Raw genomic sequence first — 19287 nt, 5'->3', positions numbered from 1 at the left:
ATATTCCGCCCCGCGCTATCCGTGCTCGCGTGTGCCCGTTTCCACCAGCAAAGACAAGGGATTTTACACCCCACCAGCAGGAGCAGATTTGGGGCTGAGGCACATCACAGCCATCCGGCAAGAAGGGAGATGTAGGCAACCGGCACCATACATTCCAGGACATCTCTGAGATGCCCTTCAACGGAGGGGTGGGACCGCGCGATGGAAGTGCCTCAGTGGATGTGCCCGACCTCGCGGATGTGCCGTGCAGCAAAGGGGCGGCTCCGTCACCACCACGTTTGGAAGACGAGGTGAAAAGCACTCAGTGCATCACTGGACGCCAAAGCAAGAGTAATCCAGATCGGTGATGAGCGAAAGCAGACAAGGGGTTATAGGGTTTGGCTTTGGGTTATAGGGTTTGATTCCGCAAAACACCGGTCCCTCTGCAGGTGAGATAATTCCCAAAGAGGAATGAACGCAAGGGGGTTTTTAAGGCACTGCAGCCCATCTTCCCACCTCAAAACCGACACGCACAGGGAGCGTACGCAGAGGGTGGAACAGCGTACAGAGGCCAAAAAGGCACATAGGGCCACAGGGAGCAAGAGGACTGCCTTTGTTTCAGCCAGTTTGGTTAAGAAAATCCCAAGATATGTCCTGCAAGATGAACACAGACAATGAGGACGGTTAGGTGTAAGAGGGTGGCTGAGCTGAGCCATGCCCTGCCGCATCCCCCTGGTCAGGCGTTTGCCAGGCTGCTGCACACGGGCTGTTCATCAGCACAACCACAGCTGCTCGCAGGATTCCACACCACTGCTATTACCACCACGGAGGCACACGGTTATTGAACATTCGGGGGGGGGGGCAAAAAAAAAAAGAGGAGAATGTAGTTTTCGCTTTTTGTTCATCCCATTTGCCTTTCAGTTTCACTAAGCTTGGAAAATTAAGCAAAGCGATCAAATTCACTTATTTATTTAAAGCTATTTTCACAACTTTCCCCAGACACCAGCACAGAATGTTTACACTGAAATGAGAAATTGATTGATGCATTTTGAGCACATTTCCTAGACACCCATCATTAAGAAAATATACACGTGGACTTAAAACTTCCTGATCCCTTCAAAACAACCAATTTTGCCAAGGGTTTTTGCAGTGTCTGCACCACTTCTGTATCTGAGCCCATCTTCTCTACCACTCTCTGGATTTTTTTTTCATAGTATTGGGGTGTTTTTTCCACCATTGAAATCGACAAGTTTCCCGAGACAAACGCAACGCTCAGGGAGGGATTTTAACTCTATAAATCAGCTGATACCACAATCACAGTTCAATGAAAGAAGCAAAAAATCAAATCAAACAAAGAGATCCCATCATCCCCTGCCGCATCCTCCCTCCTCCCCCTTCCCACCCAACCAGCAGCTCTGGAGTCCATAAAGGAGATCCGAGCAGAGGAGCTCAGGCATCAGCACACTCACTGCTAAGCACAAAGTCAAACACATGAAATACGCTACACAGTTTGGGTTTGTTCCATTGTTTTCCCTCAGCTCGCTGAAAAGTGCACCGGCACCCTCAAAACCAAGCGTTTCCGATGATCCGCAGCCACCTTCTGAAACCTGCTCGAACACGCTCTACCCGGCAAGTTCATTCAAACACGTTGACTACAATCAGCCACAAAAATATCGCAGGGTTTGCCTGGTGGGTTCGTAGGCTCGTTAAGTCAGAAAGCGCCTGTACTTCCTTCACCCCAATACCACTTCAGGCATCGTCAAAAACAAACAAAACTTTACACTGCAATAAATTTTTTATTCAAATGAGCTTGTCAACACCAATTACCAGAACCACAACTGCCAAATACCAAGGAGTGCTTTCAAGAACTCACGAAGGATGCTGAAGCCCTCGTTGCACTCCAGAGAACCCCAGGCTGGGATGGGGTTCTGAGGTCTCTGGGCACAGCAGAGCCAAGACCCGCAGGACTCAGCCCTTCATCAGCGCAGTACAACAAAGGAGCCTCCCCTGCTATCTGCTTGGAGAACAGAGAGCAGAGATAGCCGTCAGCTCCGTTTCTTACCTACGCTTTGTATTTGCTACAATTAACAACTCCCACGAAATCAAGCACGTTTCACGACTAAAAATATTGAAAAAAAAATATTTTTAGATCAGGAATAACCGCAGCAATTAAATATAAATGAGTAGTAAATAAGTATTAAACAAACAAATTATTTTCTTCCCCTAAAACCGTGTTACAAGGTACGATTCGCTGGCAGGATTATTCTGGAAGCCTTCACAAGCTAAAGGCTTCCATCAACACTAACAGGACACAGTCTAAACACCCAACACGTTTCAGTGCTACAAGCCGGGAACAAAAATTCCACAAGACACCCTCAGCGCATCAAATCAAATCACCACACAGACTACCTTTTTTTTTTTCTGTAATATTTTATTTTATTTATATAGAAATACTTAAAAAAACATGAAGTAGCACCATTACTTAAGTTTTACTTTTATTATGTAGAACTTTAAATGTCAGAAAAATAAAACTCTTGATACAATTTCAAATCTTGTCTCAGCAAATATAATATTAGTATTTGACCATGAGGTTAAAGGCCCTTTATCATAAAATAAAATATACTTTGTTTTTAAACTTTGCTCAGTAAAGTACATTTAAGCTCAAGTAACGTCACCTACATATACATAAACAAGTGGTAAACAAATGTATTAAAATAGAAATACTAAAACTATAGTGGTGCAACAGAATTTTTGTAATTTCCACTGAATTCTATTTATACAAATGTTAGAAAGCTTCAACAGTTCCTTTTGACATATGTTTATACATTTCCATTTTTTTGTAATAATATAGAATAAAATATGCTTTATATCACTGAATAGAAAATATGCTGGGTGAAGCAGATTTAAAAGATTTTTTTTTCTGAACCTATAAAATCTCCATCCCAACAGAATACTGTTCAAAGCATTACACATTTTATGGTTTGTAATTCCGTTCACAATTGTGTGATATTAAAATAATACAGTGTTCTTTGCCATAAGGCCATACTAAAATAAAAAAGATTTAACCCAGCTACAAAAAAGTTCACTGAACTTAAATTAAAATACTTGTAAACATCTTTGCAATATGAAATATAATTTTTCAAGTCAAAAAAGAATAAAATACTTCAATCTGTATTAATGCAATTTATCTTTTAAAACCTTTAAACGTTTTTAATATATATAAGAGATATGTTACAGGTCGGGGGTGGTTTTTTTGTTGGTTTTTTTTTGCCTTTTTTTTTGTTTTTTAAACGTCGATAAAGCTGCAGTATCACGGTATCTCACAGGAACTTCTTGCCCTTTCAAGAACATTCAGAAAAGCATCCTTATTTCATAATAAGCATCCTAGGAACTACCAGCACGTTTTACTAACAGTCCACACACCATTGTCAGCATCATAAGCATCTTCTACTTTCAATATTTTTTTTTTTTTAAGGAAGGTTTTTTTTGTTTTGTTTTGTTTAAAATAAAAAAAAAAAAAGGGGTGGGGTGGGTGGGAAGATTTGGAAGCTTGGTATTAAAGGAATTAAAGTACAGTGTAAAAACTGGGTCAGGCAGGGCGCTCAGGAGAAGATGCGGATGGCCTGGGTGACGGCGCTGTGGCACACGGGGCACTGCGGCTCCGTCTTCTCGCAGATGCGGTTGGCGCACTCCATGCAGAAGAGGTTGTGGCCGCACGGCACCAGCGCCGCGATCACTTCGCTCTCGAAACACACCGAGCAGTCGCGGCTGCCCTTCCTCCGCACGCCGGACGAGGAGCAAGACGAGCTGGAGGACGAACTAGAGGATGAAGACGACGAAGCGGAGGAGTCGCAGGGCAGCCCCGGCAGGTTGGCGTAGAGCGGGAAGGCCGAGGCCGGCAGCAGGCGCCCGCCCGGGTCGCTGCGCACCCTCCGCGCCAGCGGGTGCTCGGGCGCCGCGGCGCTGCCGGGCAGGGGCGGGGAGAGGCGCGCGGGGGGCGGGGCGCCGCGCCGGGGGCCGCTCACCAGCAGCGCCAGGTTGGCATTGGCGGGCGCCGCGCCCGGGAAGGCGGGCGAGGGGGGAGCTCCGCGCTCGAACTGCGGCCAGAGGAGGGCGGGCGGCGGCGGCGGAGGAGGAGGAGGAGGCGGAGGAGGAGGAGGAGGGGCGGGGGCCAGGTCGAAGCCGGGCGGCGAGTCGAAGGGCAGCTCGGAGCAGCAGTCCGGGGAGGAGAGGACGTCGCCGCCGCCGCCGCCGCCCCCCCCGCCGTACACGTAGCCGTTGGCGCTGTTGTTGTTGTTGTTGCCGTTGTGGGTGAAGCTGAGCGCGGGGCTCGGGGGGCTGTAGTCGGCCAGGCGGGCGCCCCCCGTGCCGCCCCCGAAGTAGGAGTCGGTGGAGGCGCTGCCCAGCGAGCTGGAGCTGTCGTTGCGGTAGTTGCAGAAGGGTTTGCGCCCCGGGGTGGGGGTGATGCTGGGCGGCGTGGGCTTGCTCCACAGGCTGCCCGTGCCGTTCAGCTCGAAGCCCACATCCGTGCCGTTGGCGTGGAAGTCGTTCTCGTCCGTCAGCTCGATGATGCCGCCCGTGCGCATGGCGATGTGCGCCTCGATCTCCTCCCGAGCCCGATCCACGTTCTCGGGCATACCCGTCACCTCGAAGACCGGCTCCTTGTCCCGGCTCGGGGTGACGATGTAGGTGTGCGTCTGCTGCTGGATGCGCTTGATGGTGGCTCCCTTGGGTCCCACGACCAAGCCCACCACGCGATAAGGCACCCGCACCTGGATGGTGGTTTGGCCCGGCAGGTTCGGGGGTCCCGGAACGGTGCCGTTCAGCGCCGTGTTCTTGTTCCGCGAGGCTCGGATCATGGAGAAATGCTCGGCTGCCGAGATGATCTCCCTGCGGGCCATGGCCACATCTTCCTTTCTGCCCGTCACAACAAAGAGCGGCTCCTCCCCGCGAACCGGGGTCTTGATGTAGGTGTTGGTCTTTGCCCGCAGAGCTTTGATTTTACAACCTGGGGACGAGATGCGGGAGATGGAGGAAAGGGGAGGACAACCGGTTACATCCCAGTATTTGTCCCTGCCCATGGCACGGGGGATTGCTGGAACTAGATGATCTTTAAGGTTCCTTCCAACCCAAACTATTCTATGATTTGGGAGCGTTTCCTTCCCACCCGAAACGCGTTGCCCCCCATCCCAGGTGATCGCTGGCATCTCGTCCAGGAGCCACATTCCGGGTGTAAAGTCATGTCAGCCCACAGCCCTGGCACACGCCCAAAGGCAAGCGGCCACCGACACATCTGCCGTGCAAACTGCCCCAAAAACTACCGATGTGCAGTTCACGGCGACGGCAACGACAACAACAGCAACAAAAAATAAAATAAATAAAAATAAAGGAGCGTGCAGAAAAACTGCACGACCAGAAACACAAATAAAATGAACTGCAAGCAGCCCTAACGCATCAACACACCCGCCAGCCCACATTCCTGCTCAGCACTTTCCTTTCGGAAAAATAAAATCGGTTCTTAAGAAGGTGAGGAGCGGGGCTGTACCGAATGAGCCACATTGCCCACTGCGGATGCTTTATTCCAGTCCCATTGTTCCACTTCCCCACTCCATTTCTCTTCCTTAAAAATAATGCGCGATTTCTAACTTTTGGGGGGTTTTTTGGAGGGGGGAAAAAAAAAAAAGCAGCACCCAGGCTCCCACCCCATTTTCTTCCCGTTTCCTCCTGCAAATCTTAAGTTTCTCAGCCGTAGGAAGGGAGAGATTATTATTTTCCTGATTCCCCCCCCCCCTTTCCCCCAAACCAGCTGAAAGTGCATCTCGAAACCGATGCATACCGCTGCTTGGAAACATCAGGTCCGCTGCACTTTCTTTGTCTGGGGGGACGGCGGCACCGGTGCGGCTGCAGTTGGGAACGGGCAGTGTCGCATCCGAACCCGCTCCGCACACCCCCTCGCAGGCAGTCACTCACCTTGTCTCCCCACTATCTCAGCGACATGCTCCGAGCTGGGCACCGGGACGCATTCCGTCATGTTCACGCTCTTTTTCCGAGGCTCGCTGTCGTAAATGGAGCCCGTCTCGTCGTTGTCCAGCCCCAGCAGGGAGAGCTGATCCAGGGCGATCTGAAGGGCTCTTTGGTCATCCAGGGTTTCTCCCCCTCCGCCGCCGCCGCCGCCGCTCCCGTTCCTCTCCATGTCTGCAAAAAGCGAGCTGGGCATAGTCCCCGTGTGTGTTGCACTCTCCTCCTGCGCTCGGCTCGGTAGTAAAAGATCAGACACAAAGGAAAACCCAAGGCAGATGGCCAGCAGGAGAGAAGGAAACGGAGGGTGGGCGACTGCTGGAGACCGGGGAGTTGTTGCCTTTTGCTTGTATATTTTGTATTTTTTGCTTTTTTTTTTTCCTCCTCTCAGTGCAATCCGGTTTATAAGATGTTCTCAGGACACCCCCCCCCCCGACTCCCCCCCCGAGGTTTGTTTTTTTTTCCCCCCCCCCCCCTTTTTTTTTTTTTCCTTTGCCTTTGTCGGCTGGGGGTGGGGTGGGGGGGTGGGAAGAGGGTAGCGAGAGGAGCTCCGATGGCTTCCCCCCCTCGAGTTCCTAGCCGGCCACAATGCCAAGCGACGGCAGCGTTTCTTTAAGGAGCCCCTCCCAGGCTCCTCTCCACTCACTCAGCGGTTTTTTTTTTTTCCTTTTTTTTTTTTCCTTTTTTTTTTTTTCCTCCCCTCCTTTCCCCTCCTCTGTCTGAGGCGCTGCTGCAGCCAGACGGCTCTGGAGAGGCGGAGGGAGGGAGGGAAGGAGGCAGGGAAAGGGAAGGGGGGGGGGAGCCGCAGCGTAAGCGGCGCTCGGGGCTGCAGCGCTGCGGGCGCCCATTGGCCGTGCGCGGCGCGGAGGGGCCGGCGCATCCCTCCCCCCGCATCCCCCCGCATCCCCCGGCTCCGCGCTTTGTTGTGGGGTGCGGAACAATGCAGGAGCCCGGCGTTCGGTTGCCATCCTCCGCCTCGGCGTGCGCCTGCCGCCCGCGGGCTGCGCATCCCTCTCCCTACGGCATCCGGCTGGGCTGGGTTTCTCTTGGGGAGGGGAGGGAAAGAGGGTTTGTTAGGGGGTGGGTTGCCACCTCGCAAAGAGCCCTCCTGCCCCCCGCCGAGCGATGGAAGGCAGCAGGGCGCCGCTCAGCCCTCGGAACCCCGCAGCCCACCCCCGGCCCTGCGCTGCGCCTGCGCGCCCCGCCCCGCGCACTGCGCCCGCGCAGCGCAGGGGACCGGCGGCTCTACCGCCCCGCGCACGTGGGGCCGCTCGCCCTGGGGCTTTCCCCGCTCCGGGGGCCCCGCGGAGCGCACGGCAGTGTCTCCCGAGGGCCCCCCCCTCCTGCGGCCGCCCTCCCAGCTTCCAGCTGGGGTGTTTTCATGGAGCCCGCAGGGGAAGGGCGCATCCCCGAGCGCTCCCTTATGGTTTCACCGACATCCATTGTCCTAAAGCACTAGAAAGCGAGTCACACACTGCCTCTGCTTCGGGCAGCGCGTCGCCACATCGCTGTCTTTCACCTCTCTGCCAACCACAAGACCCTCAGCCAGGAAAACGAGCTTTTTCACCGCTTGCCACAAAGCCCTTCCTCTGCTCTGATGGATAAAGTGCCATAGAATCACTAGGTTGCAAAAGACCTCAGAGATCTTTTGAGTCCAACCATTCCCATCTGCCGCTAGACCGTGTCCTCACCATTCTCATAAAACCACTCCTATTGCATCTTATTTTTCCAGGTTTTTGCCATGTACCCGTAAGCACCCACGTTTCCTCAGCCCTTGCCAGCTGTAGGGTACAAGAGACCGACTTTTTCTTAGTTGAGAGAAATCAAGTACCAAGTAATTGTTTTCCAGTATCAAGTTTGAGGGCGACAGACGTTTACAAGCGCACACAGCTCTGTTTAGCCAGCTGCCTGTACAAACAAGTGTAACAAGTCACAGGTAATTGTTTACACGCGGTGTTTATTGCAAATTACTGTCACTTCCTCAGGATGTTTGCATGTTTTATAACAAAGCTCCAGTGGATTGTTTGCTAGCACTGGTGATGTGCTTTCCTAAGTACTTAGCTTGTGCCATCAACTAAGAAAATTCTCGACTTTTATATTTAAAAGATTACCTACTTTACAAATTTTCTTCCTTTCTATAGGCAGCAGTGATGGTTTCCATAGGCGATAAATGCGAGTTTACTTATAAATAAAGGTTTTGAAAGGCTCTTAACTGTTTTCAGTATTGAGCATCTTTTCTGAACAGAGAAAAAGCACATGGACATAAACTTTGACAGCAATAATGTTGCGTATTATTAAATAAAATGAAAAGTCTGCTTCTTTGCAGTCTTTTTAACTCAAGGACTCTCAAATCTGAGAAGGAAAATAACCATACCCATTTACAGATAGGGCAGGACAGGACAGAGATGATGGAAAGACATGTCAATATAGAGTACTATTGTTGCATACTGAAATGCAAAGATGTGGTTAGACTGTGATTGGAACTTACCTGTTTGTTGTTTTATTTATTCTTCTGACTGACGTTATCTCCTCTTTTCTTCCTCTCCTCCCCTTTCCCACCCCATCTGCTTTAACTCTGACTGTTTCTGGCGAAGATCACTGTACTGTACTGAACATCCATGGACTGACTAAGGAGAAAAAGGAAAACAAAACATCTTCAGGTTTATGTTCCTCTATAGGAAAATTTTTCTCAAAGCAAGATTCCATGCAGATCTAGCTTTTTTTTTTTAAAATGTTAAGCTAGAAACTCTAATTAAAAATATTTAAATTGCATTTCAGAATAGGCCGGATACTTTCTAGGTGCAGAGGGAGCAGAGCAGTTCTCAGAGACTAAGCGTGCACTAGTGTTTCAAGCTTCCCATGAATCCTGTAGAACAGTCCAACATCTTGAAGGCTATTGCTTTGCTGTTTTAGAAAACATGTAAGAGCAAACTACAGGGAATAATAACAATAAAAAAATTATACTGATGTACCTTAAAACACGCATGCACCAACAGCGCAGCCCCCCCCGGGAACACAGAGTCTGTGGAACAGCCTGCTCATATGGCAACAAGCGATGCACACAAGATTCATGTGAGTCTATTCACTGCACGGAAGTAGTTTGTCAGAGTAACTTCATCAGATCTAAATTAAAGTGTTATCTATCTACATAACACCTTTCATTCCGTAAAACCTTGAAACATATGCAGAATTATAGTAAACTCCATCTCTGGAGGAGAGACCAACCATCTACCTACCAATTTGCAGCAACTTAGCAAAAGCAGGAAGGGAGGTTATATTACAGGCAAATACAGGACTCATTGCAGGAGGAGTGTAATTCTCAGTCCTTTTAGTTTCTCTCTGCTATCATTTCCCATTTGTGACAGAGGTAATAAAAATACCTTCCTCCAACCTTTTTTTTTAATTAAAATGTAAGGTCTTTGGGGCAGCGAGCTTACCGTGTGTATATACAGCACCTAGTACAAAGAGGTCATGAATTAATCTGAGGCCTTTTAATGCTAAATACAAAGCATTAGCAATACTAAGAATAGGATATAATTTTCATTTAGAATAGACGGGATCTCTGTTTTCAGTGTGTCATCACAAAGAATAAATTACATGCATCTCAGGGAAGAACTAAATTAGGGGTCAAGGAAAAAGTTTTTCATACCGGAGACTTAGAAGTCCACTCTATCCCATTTGCTTACTCTTAGGACACTGCTGCCAACTGTTAGCAGCATTTACTGTAAAATTCTTGTTTGCCATAATCTTACAAAACAATGTCCCAAATTCCGCAGGCCAGATCATCAGTAAGGTTAGGAGTGTAGTTTATTCTGAGACAGTGCGTGTGATTACTGTGATAACATACCCAAATTAACCTTTTCCCTGTGCAATTAACTGCAATTAGCAATCTGCAGACAAATGACAAGTTCCTTCATTTCCTGTAATATGTACCAATATACAAACTAGATTTCCTATTGAATCCCATATTAACCTACATTCAGTGGCAGTGAAATCTCAGAGCACAGTGTCAGAATTTATCATCTTTCAATGATATTAACTCCACCTCTTGACAGTTCTAGACAAGATGTTTGTAAACAACTCATCCAGAATCTCAACGGCTGCAGCTGAAAGTGTTTATTATTTTTCCACCAGTTGTTCCAGTCACTTTGGATGCTTTATACTAAGGGATGGACTTGAGCTCTCAAAACAGTATGGTTGTGTTAATAAACAACAAGAAATAAAAGGGAGATGGAGTGGTTTTGTGATACCGTTCTGAGATGGAAGGCGGCTCAAGGGTATGGAGGCTGCAGAAGGGCCTCTTTCCCTTGTGATAAGGAATGTCACATCAAAAAATACAAACAGGGAGCTGATGCTGATGATTTTTCCCCGTGTGCACTTTCATCCTTGTAATTCTACACCTCTCCCTGTAACAGCATTCATGTACAAAATAGTTCTTTAAAAACACAGCTTTTCTGGGACAACTTGTGAAAAGCATGTTTGCCACAAACCAGAAGAAGTTTCAGAGCTTTAACGATCACAATCAGTCTCTGAAAATGTTAACACAGTACTGTAAATTTATGCCAGTTGCTAATAGCTTCATTAAACTAAAATGCTTGTTTCCAGTACATTAAAACAAAACAAAAAAAATATTGTAATAGTCATCACACACTGTACTTCATATGCATTTGCTATTAGTTTAACATGAGTCATTAGTGTGTGCATGTGTGTAGGGGATGGACTCCTTTATAAGCATACAGTTTTGTTTAACGTGACCGATGGAAGGCAATTCAAAAAGCATAAAGATGCCTCTATAATAAATCAGAACTAACCAGCCAGATCACCTGCCCACTTTAAAATCTCTACCTGGATTGTGTGTGGCCTCCATTTATTGCTCCATTCTGCCTCGCATTTATGAACAAGGGTTAGCACACCATATATCTGAATTAAATGGTGTTTAACAACCGTGCCAGCCAGAGCTCGAAAAAGAAAATCCCTTCTGCCTTTCCTTTGCTCTCGTATTATGTGTTTCGAGTCCAGCCTTCCAGGCGGTTCCTGTGAGCAGCGCTCTCAGTGGAGTGCTCTGCCATGCGCGGCTGCGGGGTGGGAGCTCTTTGTTACCATGGCCCTTGGGCCAGTATTCAGTTTGTGATGCACTGGTGACTCGAGTCTGCAAAGCACCTATTACACTTGTAGGCAGTGGCTCTTCAACAGTGGATAGATTTTAAAAAAATCCACAAAATTTATATCCGTATGCTTGGACTGAGCTGGATCATAGATCTGTGGGGCAGCTCATCACCTTGAGTCTTTTCTCATCAGTTTTAATCTCTGAAATAGTATATTATTATTAAATTTTAATTTAATTTTAATCTCTGAAATAGTTAATTATAGTCATAAAACATGTACAACCTTTGCTTCTTCTCTGCTCCATCCCTTCCCCCTACTCACTGCTGCTACAAGAAGAAAAAAAATACATTTTCTCTTTAATGCCAATTGTTTGTAAACTCCTTTGTACAGAGTCTATGTTTATATACAATTCCGAGGCAAAACCTAGGCACAAATGCAGTACTCATAATAAATGAGTGAATAATGTATCCCTGATCTTAATCCCGGTGCTCTCCAATAAAAGAATATCTAATTCCTGTCACAGAATTGCCTTGTAGGTTGAAGTTCAGCATATAAATACACATGGGAAAAAGATTAGATTTTAATTGATAAGTATTAATCATCATTCATTTCTGTCTCTGCAGGGAGCACAATGTTAAAACATCTAGTTAATATACTGTATAATGGATAACCTTGAGGCAGAAGCTCTTGCATCTGTCTCTATCCAAGAAAAAATGTCAACATCAGCCTTTGTTGTAGCAAAATACCCTGACATCTGAATGGAGTGGCTGCTGCTGGAAAATTGCCTGTATCCAGTGCAATCCTTCCTAACCTGCATCCAGTGCCTAACCTAGAGGTGGGGCCAAATCGAAAATCTTTATCTGCGCACACCTGTACTTGTTTGAAATCTCGTCTGGGTCAGAACACTGTATTTGTGGTGCGTGTCTGCTCTGAACAAACACATTTCTCATGTGATGCTCTCACTGCAGCCACAAAGCTTTAGCACTCACAAGAGCATCATTGAAGATACTCAGGCTGTTCATTGAGAACAAAGCCATTAATGATTAATATTATGGTAGGAGAAAATGTAGCAGTATTTCTTGGCAGCTGAAATTGGCAATGTCTGCCCTACGTGCAAAAGACCCGCGAATACCTTTAGCTCTTCTTATATAAGACAGTTCTTATTAACTCTGGGAGAAGAGAAATTAAACAAATCCCCCAAATTACAGGAAAGCGAGGGAGATTTTCACAGCTAAAACTGGATACGTACAATACATCTCTCTCTGACTGACCCAGCAGATGCAGAGATGCATTCACGTATCACAGACATTACTGTCCCAGCAGATGCTGCAAAGTTGTCACTGACACAGACGCTTACTGTCCCCACAGATCTGTAATTTTGGAGAGAATTTTCGTACCACAGACACTACTGTCCCTACAGAACCACATCTGCTGGCAGAATTATTGTTTCACATACTCTTCTGCCTCCAGCAGATGTGAGAGACTGCCAGGACGACAGGCATTTCTGTCACAGCGAATCTCCAGCTACAGGGAATTAAATTGCAGCTTACGCTACCGTTCTTCCCGAGCCCTCAGCGTGGACAACACTGACAGGGAGGAAACAATATAAGACAGTGAAACTATAACACTGCACACCTTGAACATCACCATTTACTCCGCCTAAATACATCATTCAGCAGTGCTGTGTTTGGGGATGCGTCAGGAGGAGAAAAAGAATTACTCGTGCCCTCATCTCACCCGTCCGTGAACAAGCATTTGAAGGAAAAAGTCTCATTTTCATATCATAGATGCAAGAAGGCAGAAAGCCTTCATGACTACTAAGTTGACAACCTTAATGCCCTGCCACACAGCCCAGCCGTGTGCCGGGTCATTTTCAGCTTGCTTTTGTACAGATGCCAACTGGAGGCATTTTGCATGAAAAGTTCCCAGAGTTTCCAGTTTATGAGCACCAGAAGATTTGATCCCCAGTTCTAGAGGCCCAAGAGTAGAAAGAAAGGGGAAGGGGTTGCTCTTAATCCCTTTAGTTTGGGCCTTCATCTTTTGAAACTCGGTATCATCTCTCAGATTGAGGGTTCTACAGCAGAAGTTGTCACTGGGAGTTTTCCTCATGCGCAGCTGCTCTGCCAAGCAGCACCTTTCCAAACATGGAAGAAGAAAAGCTTGGGCCTATGCTAAGACATGACTATGGCTGGAGTTTCCCTCAGGAGTGATCTCAGCCTAAGGCCCATACCAGAACGTGTACTTACATATAAATAATATGTATGGTATGTGAGCCTAGACTTGAGAGCTGTCTTGGGCCTTTGTTTGCTTGACTGAGTAGACATATCCTTTATGATTTGGTACCGGAGAGAGAAAACCTCCCCTGGTAATTCTGCAGTAATGCAAAGCCTACTTGAAGAAACATCATCTAACTCTGGAATTCCCCTGTGGGGAGCCTGAGCTTTATCTGAAGCATCGAGACTTGTCCATTGGCAAAAGCAGGACGCCCAAGTTCCCAGAGCGATCATCGGACACAGCACAACAAAACCTATATCCTTGGAGCAGATTGTGGGAATGCATTGAGATTTGGGTTGCTTTGCCAAAGCAAACAAGATGTTTCAAGTCCCATCATCTGCTCAGCAGTTCACACCCTTCCAGTGCTATCTTTTTCAGATGCCATGCCACGCTGGTTAGTGGCAATGGTGTTGTCATGTGTGACTCATTCCATTTTACTGGAAATTAGAAAACCACATGCTGCACTGAATAACTGCTTATTTATGTAGTCATATCATCCCAGAGAGCACTCCTCCTGCCATTATTTGTATACGGATTCTTTCATCTAGAATTTTGGAAATACAGCTCTTAACCAGGGTTCACTCAGAGGACAGATTAATCAATAGCACATTGCTCTTTCCAGGGGCCCTTGAGCCCTTCGTAGTTTCCAGTGCCACCCTGAAAAAGCAAATGGTATTTTAGAAGAGAGTATCTTCGTCATTACAGGATGTGTGGGAAGCAAAACAGAACAGATAGCAGTGGAATTGGAGTTGTGTTAGCAGAACAGTCTGTCACGTATTTATTTGAGCTTTGGGCAGGTGAATTTCACCCACAAGGGAAAACATAGACTACTTTTGTCTGGGTTTTTTCTGTGGAGTACCTTTATAAAGCCTCATCAAATATTTCCTGAACAGATCGCAACGCTACTTTTACCGTAGTGATTAATGCTCAGTGTGAGTGATGAACTGGCATATTCAGGACAACAAAAAATGCTAAAAGATGTCAACAGTGCATTCTTTCTGTGGAATAAGAATTACTGGGTAAAAACATTAATAGTTTTAAATCATATTTTATGTTGACAATAAATCAAGCTGGCAAAACTTTGTTTCGACTTCTGAAGCACAGGTCTGGAATTACATGTGTTTCAAAGACCTTCGTTTCCTAGATTATGAGTTTTTTCAGCCTGTATAAAATTAGCGTTACTAAAGCAGCAGCACGAGGATCAAAAGCAAGATTTGATTGTGTGTTGACAGGCAAAGTCTGACCTCTACAAATTCCTAAACTAAGAGATTGCTTTACCCTCTACAGCTACAGATAAATTCAGTCTTATCTTTAGATGAGGAAACTGTTAAGTTTCAGGCACCACACATTTATGAAGAAGGAAAATAGAAATGCGAGCTAGTCTTTTTTAAAGGTTAGCATAGCTTAAACATTCCTGAAAATATTTATTGTCATAACATGCTAGACCTACTGAAATGTTCTTGCTTGGCATTTGGTCTTTGACATTCTCAGCAATCCTGTTGACTTCAGCTGGATGCCATGGAAAGCAGAATTTAGCAAGGAAAAGGAAAAGACACAGAGTAGTTAAAGACCATTTGGAAAAAGACATTTGTTTTTAATGTTACTGACTATCCCTCAGGAACCAAATTAGAGTTCTGTTATATTTTAAAGGATTGCTTTCAGGCTTGCTGGAAGTGTCAGACAATTTGAATAGATCTCCATTTTAATTTCCAATCTAGCAATATGGAACAGCTGCCATAACTTCATGCAATGTGGCAGATTTGACATCCTCGTTCCTCAAATGGCAATCACCAAGAAGGGACTCTGAAAAAGGCATAATACGCTTTCATTTTTACTGCCTTTTAGTAACTCCCAGACAAAATTATACTTCCGACAAAGAATCCAGTTTCTCAACTGTACTTTTAACTCACATTGTCTACAACAGGAAGCAAAGGTGCTGGGTGAAGGTTGATGGGATTTGTAGAACTATCTTCCCTACTTCCAGCTGGTGAGGCGGAGGTTAGTTTACATCCTTCTGGTTTATGTGTCATGATCAGTGTTAAAGGATCCCCATCAGGACTTCCCTCACAGCTGTACTGGAAAGGTGTAATGGAACAAGACTCACCAAATCTGCCTTGTCAGATCCTCCAGCTTCTACAGCTCTGGCAGCCAGGAGTGAGAGTGTGACCTGAAGTGTGTCACCCTCATGCTTTTCCTGCTTCTTAGCAGAAAGAAGATGTTGAAAGGAGGGTGGAAATAACAATTACTATGGTTTTAGTTTTTGTATTTCAGACCACATTAATACAAGAGGAAGAACTTCATCAATGACATCAATGTCATATACAGGGAGTTCAAGTGCATCCTCAGCAAGTTTGCAAATGACACCAAGCTGAGTGGTGCAGCTGACATGCCAGAAGGCTGAGATATCATCCAGTGGGACCTGGGTGGCATTGACAAGTGAACCTCATGAGGTTCAACAAGGCCAAGTACAAAGTCCTGCAACTGAGTCAGCGCAATCTCTATCATCAGTGCAGGCTGGAGGACAACAAAGGGATCGAGAGCAGCCCTGCAGAGGACTTGAGGGTACTGGTGGATCATGGACATGAGCTAGCAATGTGGGCTTGTGGTTCAGAAGGCCAACTGTATCCTGGGCTGCATCAAAAGAAACATAGCCAGGAGGTCAAAGGAAATGATTCTGCCCCTCTACTTCACTCTGGTGAGACCCCACCTGGATTACTGCATCCAGCTCTGCAGCCCTCAGCACAGGAAAGACATGGACCTGTTGGAGCAGGTCCAGAGGAGGGCCACAAAAATTATCAGAGAGGTGGAGCACCTCTCTGTTCTGAGGAAGGCTGAGACAGTTGGGGTTGTTCAGCCAGGAGAAGAGAAGGCTCCAGGGAGACCTTATTGCAGCCTTTCAGTACTTAAAGGGAGCCTATAAGAAAGATGAGAACAGACTTTTTAGCAGGACCTCTTGCAACAGGACAAGGCCTAATGGCTTTAAACTAAGAGAAGGTAGATTTAGATTAGATATAAGAAAAAATTTTTACAGTGAGGGTGGTGGAACACTGGAACAAGTAGCCCAGAGAGGTAGGGGACGCCCCATCCCTGGAAACATTCAAGGTCAGGACGGACAGGGCTCTAAGCACCCAGATCTGGTTGAAGATGTCACTGCTCACTGCAGGGGGGTTTGACTAGATGACCTGTAAAAGTCCCTTCCAACCCAAACCATTCTATGATTCTATGAACTGAATCCAGAGGAAAAGCACTCATAGATTCAAATTAAATGTTGTAGCACTGTGCCCTACTCTGGGACTCTCTAGACAAGGACAAAGACAAGGACAGCTCAAGCATTTCTGTGATGAAGTGCATTTCTGTGATGAAGTACATTTCTGAGCACAACCCCATGTTACATGTAGTTTGACAAAGAATAACTTTTTTTAGAGTGCGGTAATGTGGAGAAGTTGGTCCTGTTGCAGGAATAACAGAATGTCCCATCTAGCTCATATTTTGTATTCATTCACAGATTATACATTTTGTTCACTTAGATAAAGCTACCTCCCACTCTTCTCCTTAAATCTGAATAGAAAACTCAGAGCCGAGTTTTGAGACCTATCACTACACAGCATGATGATCGGTGCAGTGAGTAAGAAGAAGAATTAGAAACATCCAGCAGAGTCCAGGACGGACTGTTCGTTTCTATATGACCAAAACACAATCAAAAAGCTGATTTCAATTCCTAAATTAACATCTCTGTTCATACTTCTGCAACATTTCTTTTACTGAGTTTATGATTTCTTGCCTTGGTGATACAACCAGCTTCCGACCCTGAGATTCCTCCTTTTGATAATCTACATTTCTCGTGAAACTCAATCTCTCAGCATAAAACACACTCTCACTAATATGTGTTCTGTTACCCAATACACTACCAGGTACATTTACACATTAGGGAGAGGACACAAACCAAGGTAGCACGGACTTGAGATTGCCTCTAGCAGTTGCCATTTGAAACACAGAAAGCAGAGCAGAAAGAGAGCAGAAAAAGAGAAGGTCAGCATTTTCCAAACAGACTGCAACTTCGGATGTCAAACTTGATACTATTTCTAGTCAAGAAGAAGAATTTCTTCATAAAATCAGATTCCATCACACCTTCTACCACACAGTCAAATTAGATTCCAAGGAAACAGGTTAAGAACAGTAGATAATGTGGGAAGGCAAATAGAGCAGGTTAACTACATTTTTATCTCCATCTTGGAGTGATTAGACATGGATGTATGGGACTGGAAGCAGGCTGCAAGCTTGTGTGATAACTTCCCACACCTATTTATATCACATTACATTTTTTTTTTTCATTAACAGACTCTTAAGTATTGCTTTGAGACAAAAAAAAAAAAATATTTTGTAAGGAAGTAAATATCAGTCAAGTTCCTGCAAAGTGAAACCAGGACTCATTCACCATAGGAGATGGAAGCTTGGCGTTTTGGTAGTTTGGCTTATCAATATGCCCGAGCCTTCCACATGCGGGAGGACTACAGCTCCCTCAGCTCAACGGGAATCAGTTCATGGAGAATCAGTTCACCTTGACTCACACAGCTCCCTGCACAGCTCCTCCAGGCTACGCTAATCCTGCTTCTGGGAAGGCCCCATTACTCCCTTCCTTACTTTCACTACAATTCCTGCTTGTGGACGGCGATGGCACAAACACATTAACTTCACCGTGCAATGAGTGGTTCTCTCAGCCTGAGTGCAGTGCATGCCACAAAGAGCCTAATCTGCTCAAGAAATTATAAACCGTAGAGCTATTTGCACTGAAACCCCTGCAGAAAGAGCCCTCCCCCATTTCCTTCTCTGCTAGCTTGCTCTAGCAGCGGGCAGGCATAAGTGAAAGGAAAAACAATGAGAAAGGAAACTTGGGAGGGACAGGTTAGAAGCAGAAGGAAGAAGCAAAAGGTCTGACTCTGCAGACCGTATTCATGATGAAAAGTGTTTGCACAAATAACCTAATTGCATTCGGTGGGGCTGCCGGGCTGAGTGAAAATGCTAAAGTGTAAGCAACAATTGCAGAGGCAGGAAACAAGTAGGAAAAGAAAGAAAAAGGAAGCCCTACGTGAATCAGACACCTGCATAGAGGAGAGCAGTCTCATACACCCCAGGAAAAACAAAACAGCCCAAATGCAAACTGCCTTTGAGTTATTGCAGAAATATTTATAAAGCTTTTCCTGACCTCTGCCTCACTTCCTGGCAGGCAACACCACAGAAAGAATCTTTACCACTGGCATCTTCTTCTTCCGCCAAACAAAAATACAGTCCTTTCCCGAAAGCACAACGAAGGCAGTAAGAGGGAGCAGACAGGCTGCAAGAGTGGCATTACCTGGGTAAGGATGAATGTCCAGCCGGGAACGTGCTCATCGGAGATGCACTGGGATGCATGGGAGAGGGAGGGGGCAGTTGAGTCTTCCTGTGTGATGAGTTAGGGGAACAACGTTGATTTAGGTTACTCTCAGCAAGGAATAAGAGAGGGGCCAAGGAAGAAATGGTTTCCACCAAACCCCCTAGTCTGCTCCAGATGGTCACTTCTTTCCTACTTTACAAAGGACAATAAGACACTGAAAAGCGCTGAATGTCCAGTAACTGTCCAGTCTCTTTTCCAGGGAGCTCTGTCAGGAATTCTCAAAACACCTTCTGTGACAGAGCAATTCTAAGTTTATAAATCATTAAAATAATGCATTTGTTTATCAAAAGCTCTCCTCCTAAAAAGAAACACTAGGGAGCAATCCAATCATTCCAATGAATACATGCAGTTGAATTCTCAGGGCTCATACTAATTGGCACTTTTCAAAATGTTTCCAGGTTTGTCCATAAGCTTGAAAAATAAAATCAAAATATGCCTTTCTGAGATGGGCTGATGTTTGTGAAACAGAACTGTTAAAT

The 19287-nt window shown here is 45.9% G+C and overlaps 1 protein-coding gene across 2 annotated transcripts; it reads right to left on the bottom strand.

Moving 5' to 3' along the window:
- Window positions 1–3484: 3484 nt before the first annotated feature.
- Window positions 3485–12847, bottom strand: MEX3B (mex-3 RNA binding family member B). Of its 2 annotated transcripts, XM_054077983.1 has the most exons (3): window positions 8486–12847; window positions 5950–6174; window positions 3485–4987 (listed from the first exon to the last, which is right to left on the bottom strand). In XM_054077983.1, exons 2-3 carry the CDS (start codon window positions 6170–6172, stop codon window positions 3582–3584), a joined length of 1629 nt encoding a protein of 542 aa, XP_053933958.1. In that variant the 5' UTR covers window positions 6173–6174; window positions 8486–12847; the 3' UTR covers window positions 3485–3581. The 2 variants fall into 2 exon arrangements, with proteins under 2 accessions (XP_053933958.1, XP_009563743.2); XM_009565448.2 differs by lacking the exon at window positions 8486–12847 and having other exon boundaries at window positions 5950–6360.
- Window positions 12848–19287: the final 6440 nt, after the last annotated feature.

The sequence above is a fragment of the Cuculus canorus genome, chromosome 12 (genome assembly GCF_017976375.1).
Source record: "Cuculus canorus isolate bCucCan1 chromosome 12, bCucCan1.pri, whole genome shotgun sequence".
NCBI lineage: Eukaryota > Metazoa > Chordata > Aves > Cuculiformes > Cuculidae > Cuculus > Cuculus canorus.
Note: the sequence above shows the minus strand (reverse complement) of the source record. Positions and strands in the feature narration are given on the sequence as shown.

Excerpts from the sequence above, each read along its gene's own strand:
- MEX3B (XM_009565448.2), bottom strand. The coding sequence starts at position 6,196 with ATGCCCAGCTCGCTTTTTGCAGACATGGAGAGGAACGGGAGCGGCGGC. Across the intron at positions 4,988-5,949 it reads TGAGATAGTGGGGAGACAAG|GTTGTAAAATCAAAGCTCTG; the intron begins GTGAGTGACTGC and ends TCTCGTCCCCAG.